The 18,089-nt window shown below is 39.2% G+C and overlaps 1 protein-coding gene across 27 annotated transcripts in view; it reads left to right on the plus strand.

Annotated features, from left to right (window-relative positions):
* Positions 1-18,089, plus strand: part of LOC109414826 (supervillin) — a 1,049,091-nt gene that overhangs the window by 999,960 nt on the left and 31,042 nt on the right. The window contains exon 1 of one of the 27 annotated variants that reach the window (XM_029870814.2): positions 5,236-7,071. The exons of the other annotated variants lie outside the window; for them this stretch is intronic. Within the exon in view, the coding sequence (XP_029726674.1) occupies positions 6,931-7,071 (141 nt within the window). The 5' untranslated portion in view covers positions 5,236-6,930. Of the gene's footprint in view, positions 1-5,235; positions 7,072-18,089 lie in introns of those variants that run through there. 27 annotated transcript variants of the gene reach the window in all.

Here is an 18,089-nt window from a genome sequence, read left to right on the forward strand (position 1 = left end):
TTTGACGTCAAAGAACGAATTGTAGAGGACAACAGGAGCCACAACTTTGCCAAAGAAAGAATTTTAATTTATTACGCAAGTTTCAAAGATAATTGACATAAACAAATTAAAACGCACTATTTTTAGCTATTTTGCTGTAGAAAACTTAGTTGTTTAACTAAACCAATCGATTCAGAGATGCCATTTGATAGAAAATTTAATAATCTTTCTATAGCCAGTTGAGGCAATAAGAGCCAAAAACAAGGGGAGTTCAATAACTACGTAACGGTTGAGATTTGACCATATGCGTAGAACAATTTTTTTACCATTTATGGTCCTCTATCACCCTTTAAAAAGTTTGCACTCAGGAACCTAACACCCTGTATACAAATATAATGATTTTTTTTTTTCGAATATCAAAAACTGAAAAAATACTGTTTATATATGGTGTATTGTTTTCAATTTCAGAAAACTGTGAAGTAATTTTATATTTTTTTATGATAACCTTCTACCATGGATACCATGGTGTACTTGATGAATGCACTCTTTTGCAATTACTTATCGGTGTACGGACGCATAGTATCCTCAAAAATGTTTGAAATTATATTAATGATTTCTGAAGAATTTTACAAAATTTTTAAATTTGTTTGAAAAAATCCTGGAAAAGTCCCTTGAGATCTATTATAACAGTTGCAAAAACGAATGGAATTTCAAACATAATTCCGGTAATTTAATAAGCAAATATAATCTTGTTTTATTGGTTTTAAAATTTTTGTAAGACTTGTTGTATACATTTGACAATTTTCATGAAAATTGTTGATACTTTGTGTTTCAGGAATTTTGAAATGAATGGATTTCGAATATTCTGAAATATTTACAAGCATAACTGTACCTGAAAGTACAGCACCATCCTCTAAAAATCTAATCTACTAAAATTTTGTGCTAAACTTCTGACAGAAATTAATGAATTTCAGGAAATTTCTCCAAAAAATTAACTAAAAATATTAAAATATACCGATGAAGATAAGGGGGTGGCCAAATTGTTTGGGATTGGCACTTTTTTTTTCTCTCACAAAAAAGTTCAACAAGCTGTAACTTTTCATAGAGTGCATCAAAAACAATTTTGACTGTTTGTTAACTTATTATATGTGCATCATTTGTATAAATTTGAGATCGATTGGTTAATCTTAAAACACTATTTTTAAGATAACTAATTTTTTAATTGTCACTGGTTTCCGAGCAGTGAATCGATTTGAATGAAATTTTTAACGTTTATCAACATTGGTACTTGATACAACACTATCAAATGTATTATTTTCTCACGACGAAAAAAGTTATACCTGTTTGACATTTTTACCCATATAGAGGAAAATATGCCAAATTTACACAAAAATACTAAATGTGTACTTCCTTCAATCCAAATATCTTATTAGAGATATCTTGAGAACAGAAGAAAAAAATCTTTGGATATCAAAATAAAAATTTAATGGCATTGATGTAAAACAAATACATTTTTTCGAAAAAGATCCTTAAAGTGTCAAATTTTTTTCTACGTTTTAAAAGTACCTATGTTTTAATAACTTTTGAAGCATTTCTCGCGCTTAGATCATACGGGCGTATCTACAATGATCGATTTCTCTTCATCGATTTTCTCTTTGGTCCATAACTTGGCCGGCAAATAATTTTCGGTTGTTTTTGTTGCTTTCAATGCTAGTCCTAGTCGTCCTTTACTGAAACACACCGAGAGATCATCCGAATATTGGTCGTATTTTCCGGAATAATCCGAAGAGAAAATCGATGAAGAGAATTCGATCATTGCAGATACGCCTGTATGATACTAAACGCGAGATTTATACATTATTGATGAACGTTCAAAATTTCATCCAATTCGGTTCACTGGTTTCTGAGATGTGACAGTTCAAATAATAGTATTTCACAAGAACGGTTCTAGCTTCGAGAAAGATTAACCAATCGAGCTCAAATTTGTACCAATGATGCACATATAATAGGGTGACAAACAGTCAAAATATGAGAATTTTTGAAGCAAAAAAATAAGTGGTGGTGTCAATCAATTTTCAAAATTTCAAGCTTCTATCAAAAAGTTTTTTATTTTTACTTTGCTCAAATATTCGCCCGAAATCTACAGAACTTTTAATTGAAATGTAGAAAGAAAATTCAAAAAGTTCCTGCTAAACATTTGTTTTTATGTCTGCTAAAAATTCTCGAACATATTTTAAGAATTCTCCACAGAATTATTAAAGGAATCTTTATTAAAATTTTGAAGAATTTTTGAATTAAAATGTTTGGTTCTACATAGTAAACTTAGACCTATTTTTATAAATTTTCAAAAGTTTTGAAACATTTCTAGAAGAATTCTGGTAAGGTTTCGTTCCGAATTTATTTACAAAAATGTGGTTGTATTCCTAAAATTGTCTTCCTGAATTAAGGATGTGACGAATATTATGTATTTCTGAAAAATCCATGATTTCCATAAGGAAATTGTAGAAAACAGTTGTGAAAAGAATAGATCATGAGAAAATTTGAATAGTTTTGCAGTTTTTTTCTGTAAAAATCGGCCTAAAATTCGCCCGGGATTTCTGCCAAAGAATTTCTAGGAATTTTGCAGAAAATTCTATGAGAAATGCACACAGCGATTCTTGATCATATCGCTGTGTTCATTTCTCATAGAATTTTCTGAGAAATTATGAGAAAGGGCGTTGGTGGGTCGCTGACCTCTCGTAAAGTAGGTGTCATATCATCACACCCTTTCCTATCCTCGTACCGGAGAACTTGGACGTGGCATGCAACGGAAGTTTTCTACCTAAACCTTTGCTTGGATAGCTCGCAAGCAGTGTTCCATAAATAATTAGCACGTTCCACCATAAATTACCACGCAACGCAATTCCCTCAATGAATGTTGTACTTTTTTTAGAAATCTACGCAAAAAAAATCCAAAGATAAATGTTTTAGAAATTTCGATGAGATATTTTGGAAGTTTGTCATATATTCACTCCACGAATTCCACCTGGAATTTAAACAGGAAGTTTATCAAAAAAAAAAATATAATAAACAACAAATTACTCTTCTCAGCAACACAGAACAACAATTTTCTGCGAAAAGTTTACTATTCCAGCAAGATTTTTACAAAAGTAACACTAGGAATGGTGATACAACCGTCTCTGAGAAGCATGAAGTACTTTCTCTAGATTGTAAGAAAGCTTTTAACATTTAACATCTGTTGTTATTTTGTCTCTCATCGCCAAATTAGATTGAAGAGTTGAAATTTACGAAAGACGTGCGCCTCCTTACCTTAGGAGTAAATTCATGGAGACGCTTGGTTGTTAACTCTAACTCTAACTCTATACTCATTCTTCTAAATGAGTTTCGAATGACAAAGCGCTGCGTTCTGAAACACTTGTACCTTCATACATACGTTTATTAATACCATGTAATACCAACATTAACGTGATCCCTTTCCTCTGGAAACATGTGTTTCAAGTGACGCTGGGAAGGAAAAATTGCCGCAAAATCTTGATAGGTGTTCATTGGAGTACTGTTCCCCTGTTTGAGCTGAGACATACAGAAGAACAATATTGTTAAACAACGAGGAGACAGAGAAGACATATAAGACATAAAATACATAAAATACATAAAAGACATAAAAGTCATTAAAGACATAAAAGACATAAAAGAGTTAGGGACAGAGAAGACAGAAAAGATAGAGAAGACAGAGAAGACAGAGGAGACAGAGAAGACATAAAAGACATGATAGACATAAAAAAACCAAACGGGACAGAGAAGATAGAGAAGACATAAAATACATTAGATAAGGGCAGAGAATATATAGAAAAGGGAGAAGACAGGGAATACGGAGAAGACAGAGAAAACAGAGAAGACCGATAAAACAGAGGAGACAGAGAAGACACTCCACATTTTAAAAAAGATTCCCTTGTGAATCCAACTCAGCTCCAGCCATCCAAGATTCATCATCCTTTCGGTCCTCAGTTCTATCGTCAGCGATCGCCCCGGGCGGGAGACCGTTTCAACATCCATCTCACATACTAATTATTGCTGCTTTCTTGCTAGACTAGAGACAATCAACGGCCATCAACGGCGGCATGCGCAAGAGCCGCGCCCATCGCAGCAACAATAAACGCGACGACGGCGAATAGGATGATGACGACGAGGATGGTGATGATGATGGATGGATTCAATCTTCACCTCAATTTTGAAACTATGATGGCTTATCTTTAGCACACACTACCTATACCATTTGGTGTTGTTTATTATCAGGCTTCGGCAGTGAGTAACAAAATGCGTGATTTGTTGAGTACCTTCCACAGCTCGATGGCCGGCGCTTGTAGTTCAACTCAGTCATGCGTGTAAGCGACGGTTAACTGCTCACCTGAACTGCTTGCTGCAGCCGGCTTGGCTGGCCTTATACCTACCATCCGAACGAAGATGATTGGTGAAGTATGGAATTATTACCGATCGTCGCGGTACACTTGACTTGCCAGGCCCCACCAAGCTAAAAAAACGATCGATTATGACGATACTGATGATGGTGAATCAAAACAAGCTCCAGTACAACAGTAGGCAGGTACTCCTTCTCTCGTTCGTTGTCGGAGGACGCTCACTCACTCAGCCGGCAGACTGTGAATCATGGCTCGTTTGAGTATCTTCCATTCGACGAAGCAGTTTGAGTTTGAATATCCACGCGCGCGCAGTTTGTTAATACATACTGCACTGTGGCTGGAGCTCTCTGCTGGTTCATATCAATCGGCGCGACGGCGTCGGAAAACACCACCAACACAAGGATACCCGGAACACGGGCTGCGGTCGGCTGTTGGTCGTCGGTGTGGTGTGAGATCCCCCCAAACAGAGAGTCCCGCGCAGCTATCAGGAAGCCCTCGGAAGACTCGGAATAGCTGGGTGTTCAGTTGAATCCTGTTCGCGGTACGGTTGGCACTGTTGATGCGCGTAGTCTCATCTCGGCTCGTCTCAACTGCATCAGCACAACTCGTTCGTCGGTCGCGTCGGTCGGTCGGTCGGTGATGCGAGAAGCAAGTGAAGCGTGACCCTCTGGTCTGGTGCTATCCGTGATTGTTGTTTAGTAAAAAGAAGCCTCCATCTATCATCGGGGCCGGGTGATAAATATGAGCTGAATAAAGTATTGGCGATTAGGTGTGGTGTAGAGTAGGAATAGTTTAACCGTGATTCATTATAGCATGATTCAGTAGGTTTTTTTCCTTCGCCAGCATGGATCTGCTTGAAATGCTGGAAGTGGCTCAACAGTGGCTTCTGGTGCCGCTGTTGGTGATGATTTCTGTGCACACTCTGTGGCGGCTGTGTAGAAACGTAAGGGACAATGCGAGATTGTTTGTGCGGCGAGTTCAAGAAGCAATTGAGCGCGAACGAGAAAGGCTAATTGAGGATATCAAAGCAGATCTGCTGAAAACGTTGAATAAAGGGTCAAAAACTTTGGAACGAAACGGAGCTGCACTGCAGCCAACGCCCGAAGTAAAACCCTCCGAGCAGCACAAAGAGCGACGGAATCAGCCCTCGTTCGAGTATACGCGGAGATTAGATAGGAAAGATAAGAGTAACATCGTGAATGAAATCATCTATCAAATTCAGTCCGGGGACAGCAACAGAAACTACACCGACGACGATAAGGTTGAAAACAAGGTAGAAACCGAAGATTCGGCCATCTTGAAGGATGTCCACCGAAGAAATGTCGTCGCCAGAATGAAGAACCTGTTCGAGTCTAATGAGTCTAGTAAATGGCAGCTGAACCGAGTCGTCGACATCATAAATCAAAAGCAACGACCTCCTCCCTTGATTACCACCAGTATGGAAAACCTACGAGCCAAGTCGCTCTCTATCCCTAAGGCCGCATCCGAGCCACCAGTTGTCCGCCTACGTCGTAAAATTCGATCACAGCAAAGTCTGTCCGAGTCTAGCAACCGTGACTACTCCGACATTGCATCCAGCATCGAAGACATCCTGGAGGCGGAACGCTTCTCCAAACGCCTCTCACAATACTCCATCTCGGAGTTCCTAGACGAGGACCCTCGCATTCAAGAAGTCCCCACCGCCCCGGACTTCAATCGCGTAGGTCGTGGTATCAAAACGCTGTCAACGTTCTCGCTCTCGGAGCTCCTAGGTGACGATGAACCCGACAGTTTATTCGAGCCCATCACCCTTCGAAGAAGTGGGCTCATCCTTCGCAAACCGGTCGAAAATATCGATCAAATTCTGATCGATGAAAACCTTTCGCGTTGCTACTCGCAATACTCGATCTCCGATCTTGTCGACGACGAAGTCGTCTTCCTGCAGGACTACTCCCAAGCCCCGCCCTACAGCACAAATGTGATTTAAAATTCGCCAAGCGAAGCTCACGTTCCGTACCAAAAAGGAAACTAAAACAAAAGAACAATTCCTTATCTAACCGCGCCGCGCTCGCGCAAGCGCGCGCATTCCCAAACGTGTAAATATTTCCGTCGCATTTTCGTTAAGTCAAGCTTAGTCGCCGCGGATCAGGCCACCTCGAAGATTGCGATCGGTGGCCTCTCTATCCTATAAGTCTGTATATCTTATCACAAGAGAAACAAAAGGCTCAACAAGTGAGCTGACTAACTACATTACTACGACGTGGCTGTGATTTATCTTTGTGCTCTAACTATACCTACATATCTAAGGCATTAACGAGAGGATAGCAGTTTTCGCAGTAGCAAACAAAAAATATATGCCAGTTTAATTTATTATTGCTTTCGAAAGCAAAACCACCCCAAAAAGCACAAACGAACACGGACGAGGAAGGCGCGAAGTTTCGGTCACCGTTTGTTTGCCCCGTTTGTGATGTGTCAACTATAGCACCCCCCAACTCTGTCAACATCTTCGTCGTCGTCATCACCCGCCGCCGCCACTAGCAGCCAGCTAGCACTACTTATGTTCATCAACCGTTCTCGAAAGCGATTTCGAGGAAGAGGATTGCCCCACTGGTTCCCCGTGTTCTCAGTCCAGTCGTCCGACGCCGTTGTGATGGTCATTTCTGTGGAAAGGTGGCGAAATGAAAACAAAAGTCAACGGGTAGGTAATCTGATGCGAACGATTGATATAGACACAGAGGTTATTGGATTGTTGGATGATTGATCGGAGTGATTGGGTTTGCTATTTTCAGCTGCAATTCCACAATAATTCAAAAAATCTTTATACCTGATATGGGGCTTCGATGGCATTTTCAAAATGAGAACGAGGCTTTGATAAGGACACGCTTGCAGCATGCATTGTAAGATTTTATAATGTATTCGTTATGATTGGTCAAGTTTAAGCTGTATTATCATATATTACACTACCTTTTATCGACTGGATGAAGAGAAATCTCATCACTTTAACCCGTATCGGCCTGAGTCAGCGCATATGAACTAAAAATGTCGCCGTTCAGCGAATACACAACGGATTTAAATAATTTTCTGACAGTGCACTCGTACATATGTCTAGTTTGTAAAAGTGGACAGAGAACGTCGGAATGGTCCCTATGGCCGGAGTTATTCCAGTGGGTCACTGGGTCAGATTCGTATAAAAAGGGCTGTTTTTCGGTACACAGAGTGTTTTCCATTATGATTCGCTATTAAACTCACTCTATTTTTACTAAAACTTATACCTCTGCAACCAAACATTGTTTCCACACAGTTTTTGACCGTTTAGGAACTACCGGATGTGGCCACCGGACATAATCTCCGGAGGAACCTGCCACATACTGTATACTGGGGTACACAACCATAACCCATTTTTTTGCAGCTCTATGTATTGACTTTAGCGGTATAGTGTCTTAGAAGATTTTGTTCTGTATACTGAACTCTTTATTTTGGGATTTTCACTTTTGTGATTAATCCACCTAAAAGTGCGACAGAAATTCACTTTTTTCAAAAATGAAGATAGAGTGTTGGTGTCTTCTGCAAAGTTGTAGAAAAATGTATTGTTGGAAAGTTTGCCGAACAAACTATTACCTTATTTGCTTAATTATAAGAGATATGTGTCGTTTTTCGTGAACGACCCCTCAAAATAATTTTTTCGTTATATCTTTTTCTGGGGATTTTTGGTAATTTTCGTGTGTTCTACAAAGTTGTTCTTTGTTATGAAATACACCTCCTTCTGCTTTTTTATCATTGGAATAACGCTCCAGGTGGAACAGAGCCTGCATCTCAAGAACATAATGGAATCATGGAACGAATATTATAGAAATACCTGGAATGATTATAGGTCTCTTCCAGAATTTATTGAAGGAATTTCACTTGCAATAACAACCACTAGCGTAGGCAGCCTTTTCTTTTTTTCATTAATTCTTTTTGATAAATACTATGAAATGCGGGATGAAGGAGAGGGCAAGTCCCTTGTCTTGTGTATTTACAACTGAGATTGAGGTGCTGCTGTGAATCCTCCAGATATTTCTTTAAAATTTCTTGCTGTGATTCCTTCGAGATTTCCAGTAGTACTTCAAGCAAAATTCCTAAAGAGAGAAATCTGGAAAAATCATTGGAAATATCTATAGAAATCCTTGGAGAAATCACAGAATAGATTTGAATATGATAACGTAGACATACTTCTGGAGCAATCTCAGCAAGAATTTCAGCATTTCAGCAGGAATTCCTTGAGACGTTATCCAAAGAATTCTTCATATTCCCAAGAGTTCCTCTTGACATTTTCGGCGGATATCTCCAAGAGTTTCTTCAGGAATTCCTCTAGAAAATCTTCTAGGATACCTACCGTGATTTCTGCATTGATCCATTGTGTGTTGTTCTCAAAGTTCCTGAATCGGATACAAGAGAAAACAGACGCGGCTCTCCGGCGGCAGCAAGAGGGTTCCGTGCCGGAAGATCTTGTGTTGACTATATTGTCTCGCTCCGTATTATACTGGAGCAGGTGAACAAATTCCAAGAGTCCCTCTTTTTGGTGTTCATTGAGTACAAAAAAGCTTTCGATCGTCTGAGCCACGAAAATCTGTGGGGCGCCCTGAGACGCAAAGGAGTTTCGAATAAAATCGTCAACCTCATGGAAGCACAGTACGAGGCTTTCACATGCAGAGTCCTGCATACCGGAGCTTTGTCGGATCCCATCCGAGTAGTTTGGTACTATCACCGCAACTGTTTCTCATCGTAATCGACAAGATCATGGTGCGGGTGATTGACCGTGAACCAAATCGTAGGCTAGTTTGGCAGTCCATTGCAATGGAGCATACTAGACCAACGATGCTCTAACATGCAGACAGAGAGTAAACAATTCGAAGATTGAAAGTGAAGATTGACATTCTCATTTTTTCATTCGTGTATGGCCACATTCATTGTCAGCTGAATGCCTCTCTTTTTTCATTCAATTCTCTGTCACGAATATTTTTTCGCACGTCGTAAAATGTCCAATTTCTGTTAACAGACGCACAATTCGACTTAATGGACAAGCAGAGAACATAAATAATATTCTAATTATCTACTACACACCAGTTTTGAGGTAATTGGAAGTATAATCGGGAGTTACGGTGCAGCTTTATTTCTCATTGAAAATTGTCAGTGACAGAAAAATGAATGAATAGGTGAAAAAATTCATTCACCAAAATGAATTTTATTTTGATCCCTCAGTTGAAAATCTTCAAATTTCACGTTGAATTTCACTCATTGAAAATGAGAATTTTAAACTCTGATGCAGAATGAGCTCGACGACCAGACCGAACGCTCCTCTACGGCGGGCCCGCCATCAACGTCAGCAAGACCAAATCGTTGTCAATCAACACGGATCAAGACGGCTAGGACTGCTTTTCCGAATCTACGAAATATATGGAGATCCAATCAGATCAGTCAACGCATCAAAGCTCGATTTTTCATCTCCAACGTGAAATCTATGTTGTTGTACGCCAGCGAAACGTGGTGCGTGTCAGCAGAGTCCATACAAAAGCTACAGATTTTCATCAGCCGATGTCTGCGGTTTATAATTCGGGCCTGGTGGCCTCACAACTGGATTCCGAGTACTGAGCTCCATCGACGATGTCATTTGAAACCGATATCAACAGAAATTCGAGAACGTAAATGGAGGAAGTCGACCACACACCACGAAAGAACGGAGACGAAATCTGCAAGCAAGCGCTAGATTGGAATTCGGCAGGACATCGCAGCAGAGACAGACCCAGGGGCCCGTGGCGACGAAGCCTCAACAAGGAAATCAAAGAAGGCGAACCTGACCTGGGTCGAGGTCAAGGCTGAAACCAGCAGCAGCCCAGGATGGAGATCTTTTACGTTGGCCCTATGTACCCCCAGAGGTGCTCAGGATACATGAGTGAGTGAGTGATTCCTGCAGAAGTTTCTTCTGTGATTGCTACAGAGATGTTTAAAAGGTACCTCCAAAAATTCACCATGAAGATTACTCAAGAATGCGTGCTGAGTTTCCGCCAAGATTACTTCATATGATTCCTACAGGAATTTCTTTCAAAATTATCAAATAATTTCTTCACAAACTCTCCCAGCGTTTTTTTTTTGCCGAATTCCTCTAGTGATTTTTCTCTGAATTCCTCTTCGTATTCTGGAAATCCTCTTCAAATTTCTTTGAGTATTCCTGTTGGTCCTGAAATGGTACTGTGGTTTTTCCGGGCTTTCGTGGTGGGAATCCTACAAGAAGTGTTGCTGGAATTCTTCTAGCAATTCCTGCTAGAAATACTTCAGGAGGATTCCCAAGAGCAAAAACTGCAGAAATACCATCTAGAAGTGCTTGAGAATTCTCAGCAAGAATACATGGAGAAAATCTGGTAGAAGTTCATGAATGAATCCGTGCAGGAATTTCTAAGGTTATTCCGAGAGAAATTATTGGAGGAATCCTTGGGAAAATCCCTGAAAGGATGACCGAAGCAATTTGCGGAGGAATCCTAGAAGAAATCCATGGAAAAATTCCAGAAATTTCCAGGAGAACCCATCATACATTTCTAGAGGAATTCCAAGAGGATTTCTCAAAAGATTTGGGAAGCCTGCTGGGGTGTCTCTGAAAACTCTTCCTGGGATTCCTCAAGGGAATCTCTTGTAATTCTTCCAGAAATTTCTGCTATGAATCCTTCAGAGAATTTGTGAAAGATAACTCTAGGAATTTCTTATTGTATTCCAGTCATTACTGCTGAGATTCCCTCAGGAACTCCTCCTGATTTTTTTCGAATTCTTGAGCATCTCCAATTATTACTGTTGAGAATCTTCCAATTCCTGGATGATTCCCTGCAGGTGGGAACTCAGAAAAAATACTGGAGGATTCCAGTCCGAAATTTATAGAAGAATCTCAGCAGCAGTCCAGTAGCAATCCCAGCAGTAGTTCCAAAAATAATCTGAAGAGGATTCCTAGTAGGAGTACTTAGTTTCTAAAGAAATACATACTGGTATCGCTGGAGGAATCCCAGCAGAAATTTTTAGTGAGAATGCCAGAAGAGTTTTTGGAAGTATCCTTGCAAAAATTGCAGGAGCAATCTGAAGAATAAATTATAAAGGAATCATTGGAACTACAGGCAAAATTTATGAAGAAATGCCGAGGGCAATTTCTGAAAGTATCTATAGAGAATCACTGGAAGAACTATTGCAAGATTTATTAGAAAAATCCGTGGAGGAATTCATAAAAAAAATACTTGGAGAAATCATTTGACAAATCACAGAAAGAATTCCTGGAGGAACTTCAAGTGGACTCCTTGCAAGAATCCTGGATGGCAATCCCAGTAGCAATTCCTAGAGGAACCCAACAGGCATTCCGGAGACAATCCAAGAGAAATTTATGGAAACATTACCTTGGAATTCTTCAACAAATGCCTGTTGGGATTATTTGAAATATTCTTGTTGCGATTGCTTCAAAGGTGTCTGCAATAGTTCCTTTGCATATCCTTACCAGGAATCCTCCAGAGATTTATCTAAGGGGTCCTATATAAAATCCTCTTGCTATGTCTCCAGAGATTTCTTCAAGAATTCCTTCAGGACTATGTCTTAGAATAGCAACAGATATTACAACTAGGACTTCTCCAGAAATTACTGCTGGGGTTTCTCAAGCATTTTCAGCTGAAAGAACTCCAGGATGATCTGCAGCGAGAGATACCTGCGTAATCCCAGCAAAAGTTCCTGATGGTTTCTACCAGAAATTTATAAATAAATCCCAGCAATATTCCTGAAGTAATTCAGGTTCTTCAGATGCAGGCTCTGTTCCATCTAGAGCGTTATTCCAATGATAAAAAAAGCAGAAGGAGGTGTATTTCATAACAAAGAACAACTTTGTAGAACACACGAAAATTACCAAAAATCCCCAGAAAAAGATATAACGAAAAAACTATTTTGAGGGGTCGTTCACGAAAAACGACACATATCTCTTATAATTAGGCAAATAAGGTAATAGTTTGTTCGGCAAACTTTCCAACAATACATTTTTCTACAACTTTGCAGAAGACACCAACACTCTATCTTCATTTTTGAAAAAAGTGAATTTCTGTCGCACTTTTAGGTGGATTAATCACAAAAGTGAAAATGCCAAAATAAAGAGTTCAGTATACAGAACAAAATCTTCTAAGACATTATACCGCTAAAGTCAATACATAGAGCTGCAAAAAATGGGTTATGGTTGTGTACCCCAGTATACAGTATGTGGCAGGTCCCTCCGGAGATTATGTCCGGTGGCCACATCCGGTAGTTCCTAAACGGTCAAAAACTGTGTGGAAACAATGTTTGGTTGCAGAGGTATAAGTTTTAGTGAAAATAGAGTGAGTTTAATAGCGAATCATAATGGAAAACACTCTGTGTACCGAAAAACAGCCCTTTTTATACGAATCTGACCCAGTGACCCACTGGAATAACTCCGGCCATAGGGACCATTCCGACGTTCTCTGTCCACTTTTACAAACTAGACATATGTACGAGTGCACTGTCAGAAAATTATTTAAATCCGTTGTGTATTCGCTGAACGGCGACATTTTTAGTTCATATGCGCTGACTCAGGCCGATACGGGTTAAATATAAATACATGTCGTTGTTTTATCTGCTAGAAACGTATTGCTCCCAAAGCAAGATTATTTCGTTGTCGATCTATAGTTTATCTTATTCAAATGAATTTTACAATTTATTTCATTTAATTTTTTCATCCCCGCTGTTGGGAGAAATTAAGCAACTACGTCGAATTAGCTACACTTTTGTGGCGTCCTCATAGCATGAACCGTATATAGTTCTGTCAGAAGCTGCTTAGAAGCCTGTCACACTATCTTGAGTTAACTTTCAAGTTCGAAGATTATTTGAAAATTAAACTGCTTAGAAGGCTAAATAACAACTTTTAGCAAGTTGCTTAGTTACTTGGGTATAGCTTTCTTAAACGTAGGGTGTTGAACCATTGGACCACTGAAGGGCGTTTGGATACTTCCCCCTAAAGCTCAATCAGTCTTAACTCTGTAGAAGCCGGACGGGTTATGTATGACTCCGGCGTTGAAACCGAGCATTACAAACGTGTTCGAGACCGTCGAAGTTGCGAGTGGCAAAACAATTTGGCCCCTAAAGCTTAAGGGCGGACGGGACGGTCGGGTAAATATCCGCCATTGCTCTGTTGCTACTAAGATGGTAATCTCAGATTCTACTTCATATTTTGCAACAAAAACCTATCATTGTGTATGCTCACTTGTACTGCACATGCTGATTGTTTTTCATCATCTTCAGTGCAATAGAACTCGAGATTACCATCATCAAAATCGCGAGGCAAATTGTTAGAAAGAGAGGCAAGATAGGAAAAATAACACGGCGTCCCGTTTCACCTTAATCCGGGGGGCACCAAGTCGGGAATTTAGGGAAAACCGAGAAAAGCTCGGGAATTTAAAATCACCGGGAAAATGTCAGGAAAACCTCGGGAATTCTTGTTAGGCATCGGCAATTTCCAACAAAGGCTCTCGAACGACTTTTAAAATTTATACAATTTTCTATTGTTGTTAAAAGTTAATTTGAAAAACTGCACTTCCAACAGCCTCCGGAAGCTTAAGTACAAGCATCTGTGAGATATGCTCTCAGAAATTGTTGAACTAAATAACATACTGAGTAAATACTGATGAAAAGTTTTCCAAAGATTTTTTGGTTGAAATGCGAAAGACGACGACTACATCTTGCTCTAGAAACCAAAGGAATAATGATTTTGTTTGTTTTGATCAAGTTATTAGCGAAAGAAAGAGTCGACGAAGAGAAATCGATCAAGTCAGTTAGGCCCTTAAGAAAAATCATTGTCGATTTAAATCCTTTGGGGAATTCCAATGAGTCTTCAAAAGCATCTGGAGCAATATAGTGGTATCATTTCCAAATAATTTATCTGCCCTCACTGAAGCTTCAGAAAAAACACTTTCTCTAAAAACAAATCTTTACGAAATTCCTGGAAAAATTACCATCAGAAACTAAATCTTTTAACAGTCATAATGTAGGATTTCCATTATCTCATACATTTCCTTTAGAATTTACAATTTCAGTCTTAAAAGTTTGCCTTACTTTCTGTAGTTTAGTTCTGTTTATTATTTACTCTACCATAAAGTTATTGGTTCGTTAAACATTTCCATTGAAACTTAAGAACGATCATCCAAAATTCTACTCGAATTTCGCCAGAAGTTATCAAAGATTTCCATAGAAATTGTTTCCAAAATTTTTCTCGAGTTAGCTTTCCAGATAATCTGCTATCTAGAATGCCTTTTTGACATTGTTATTACGCTTTTGTTTCACAATGCACCAACAATCTTTTGAAAAAGACTGTGAATCTTACAAAGAAAACCAACTATTGTTTTTTTTATGAATATCTTATGAATTCATACAACAAAACCTATAATCATGAATGTAGCGAATCTTTTCTAAAGATGCCGGAATTTAAGTTTTGAAATTTTTTAGTTTCGGGACAAACAAATCAGTTTACACTGGAAAAAAAAATGAAAATCTTAGATTATTCGGATGAACCTGAAAATAAGTTCAGCACTGATTTACTAAATATTTTGCTAAGTCGTGTGTAGACTCTATTTAGTAAATTAGTGCTGAACTTATTTTCAGTTTCGTCCGAATACTATATTTAATCTAAGATTTTCATTTTTTTTTCCTGAAAAGGTTACAGTTAATTTCCGGTGTAAACAATAACATTTTAGATTTTTTTTTTGAAAAGCTACCGGGAAAAACTCGGGAATTAAATTTGCCTTTCTGAGTGGCCACCCTCAATCCAAGACACCTATTTTTTGTATACGGTGAGCTTCGTACAGACGCTAGCCGTATCTCGAAAAGGTTGCCTAATAATTTTCAACGTAAAGTTTGTTTGTAAAGGATATGTTTAATTTTAAATTTAATGGAACTTTCTGAGAATATTTGCTGGATTTCTAAGTAGATTCTGATGAGTTTTAAAACAAGCTTAGACAGTTCTTGTCGGGACAATGTCCGACTGGCTACGTCGAATGATTAGTACGTTGTTCGTACTCATCCGAGATGAAGAGAAATCAGTTGATCGTCGTCGTGTTTACCTGGCCAAGACCTGATATAATAGGGGGGTCATTTTCATTCATCAATGGCTGCGTTTCATTTGATATGAACATAGATTCCCAGGTATTGAGATGCGCAGCCTTCTAACTGCCTTGATTAGCTTCGCATTCTTCCAATCTATGTTATGCGTAGAAGCTGCAACTCCGGATTCGTTAGGTTTCTAGGTTCAGCGTTTCAACATGTTTTAGCGAATAAAATTTGTGAAGTGAAAAATCTGGAAAATATTAATTAGGGTAGATAATCATGAAACAAACTACGGCTTTTTGAAGCGGCGGAAAGTTTGACCGACGTTTTCACCTACATGAGAACAATTTGGAGCACTGTTTGTTTTGTTTTTTTATTTTTGTATTTTTTGTTGCGCAGATGAAAACAAAACGGACGGAATCTATCGGTGCCATAATCGCGGTTAAACAGCTGAGTGGAAGTTTCACTTAATTCCAAAAGCGAATAAGTTACTCATCCTCTCGGTGAGACTCGAACTCACGACTCCTACTCACTAGCCAAGCGCATTGCCAACTACACCACGAGAAGACTCGTAGATGTAGTGACTAACCTGTGTGGATGTACATCCGAATTCATCCGAAAGAAGTGCGGTCTGTGGAAAAGATAGCCTCAGAATTTCGAGCTGAACTTGAATTCTGGAAAGTGTGTTGGTTTATGACTTGATGACACGGTTGCACCCTCCAGGAGGTCCTTCTAGAATTCCACAGAAATTACATCAAGGATTCCTCCAAGAAATCCTTCGCGGTTTCTCTACAAATTTGTTGCAGGAATAGTCCAAAAGTTTTATGTGGGATTCCTAGAGAGTTCTTGATGATTGACTGGGGTTCTTCCAGGAGTTTTTTTTTCTGAGATTCCGTCTGTGATGCCTTCAAGAGCTCTTGCCGGGGAAGTACTTCCACAATTTTTTTTTTCTCTGATTTATTAAGGAATACCTTCTGTGATTACTTAAGAAATTCCTAGATTCCTTCGTTTTCCAGGAATTCTGTCCCAATTTCTCCTAATAGTTTCTTCTGAAATATCTTCTGAAGTTTTCTTATTTTGACTTCCAGAAGGTATTTCTGGGAATTCCAGCAATTTTACCCGAGATTTCTTTCGGGATTCCTCCACGAGTTCTCTCGGGGATTGCTTCAGAAAATCGTTCCGAGATTGCTTCAGAAGCTCGATCTAAAACTCCGTCAGGGATTCCTTCAAGGAATTCTGCGCCTGATTCCTCCTAGAGTACCTTCTTGGATTTCTTCAGGATTGTTTTCTGAGAACCTCCAAGATCCTGCAAGAACTTTTTTCAGTATTCCTCCAAAAGCTTGTACGGGATTGCTTCAGGAGCTACTTCCAGGATTCTTTTGATCTACTCCATCAGGGGTTTCTCCGGGATTTCTTTTTCTGGGCTTCTGTCAGGAAGTGCTCCTGGAATTTCTTCAGGAACTCTTACGTGGATTTCTTCGGGAACGTCTTCCGGGATTTCTTTCGGAACTCTTTCTGGGGTACCTCTTGGAAATCATTCCGGGAAGTTCTTGTGGAAATCTTTCAGAAGCTGCTTCCAGGATTTCTTATGGAACTTTTTCCAGGATTCATCTATGAATTCTTTTCTGGTTCCATTCAAAAGTTCTACTTGGAATTTCTGCAGATTTGTCTGGAATTACTCTAGCTAGAAGTTCATTCTGTAATTCTTTCAGATGTTTCTAATGACAATCTTCCAGGAGTTTATTTGGGAGTATTTTGAGAAATTCCTTCTGCAGTTTTTGTTTATTGATTTCCTCATGAAGTTCCTACATAATTTACTTGAGGAAATACTTCAGCAAGTTCCTTCTGGTTTTCATCAAAAGCTATTAGGAGAATCTCGGATGAAATTTCTGGATTATTCCGGGAACTCCAAGAAAAATCACTTGAAGATGGAACCTCAGAAGCAATCCTGGAAGGAGTTCCTGACAGTGGCGTCGCGTAACCTCACTTTTTACCTGTGCACCAAGTATAAATTCTTAAATTTTTTGAACAAATTTGCTTGTAATAGTTAGAAAATGACGAGAATAGCTGCTTTCACTCATTTCTATTTCGATTTTGATCGTAAATTCGCTGCAATTACAAGTTTTAGGGTCGGTGCACAGGTAAAAAGTGAGGTTACGCGACGCCACTGGTTCCTGAGATGGAACCTCTTAGGAATCGCATAAGAAACTCCTGGAAGGATCCCAGAGGGAACTTCAGAAGGAATTCCAAAAAGAATCTCAGATATACTTAGCTCCCTGAGGAAATCACAAACAAATCCCAGAAAAAATATTGTGAAGAAACCACGGAAGGGATTCCTGGAAGAACCCCAGGAAAAATTCCTTGGGTAATCTTGCAAGGAGTAAACCTAGAGTGATCTCGGAATTAATTTATACATAAATTTCGGAAGCAATTTCAATAAAATCCAGGTACTCCTGAAATCCTTTCGCCAGTACCTCCCACAACCCCAAACATCTCAGAAGGTATTCCTCAAGAAAACCAGGAAAAAATATCTGGAAGAATCCCGGGAGTACTTCCTGGAGGAATCCTGACAAGAGCTCTTGTGAGAATCCCAGACGAAACTCCTTTAGGAAA

This window comes from Aedes albopictus, chromosome 2 (genome assembly GCF_035046485.1).
Source record: "Aedes albopictus strain Foshan chromosome 2, AalbF5, whole genome shotgun sequence".
Classification (NCBI taxonomy): Eukaryota; Metazoa; Arthropoda; class Insecta; order Diptera; family Culicidae; genus Aedes; species Aedes albopictus.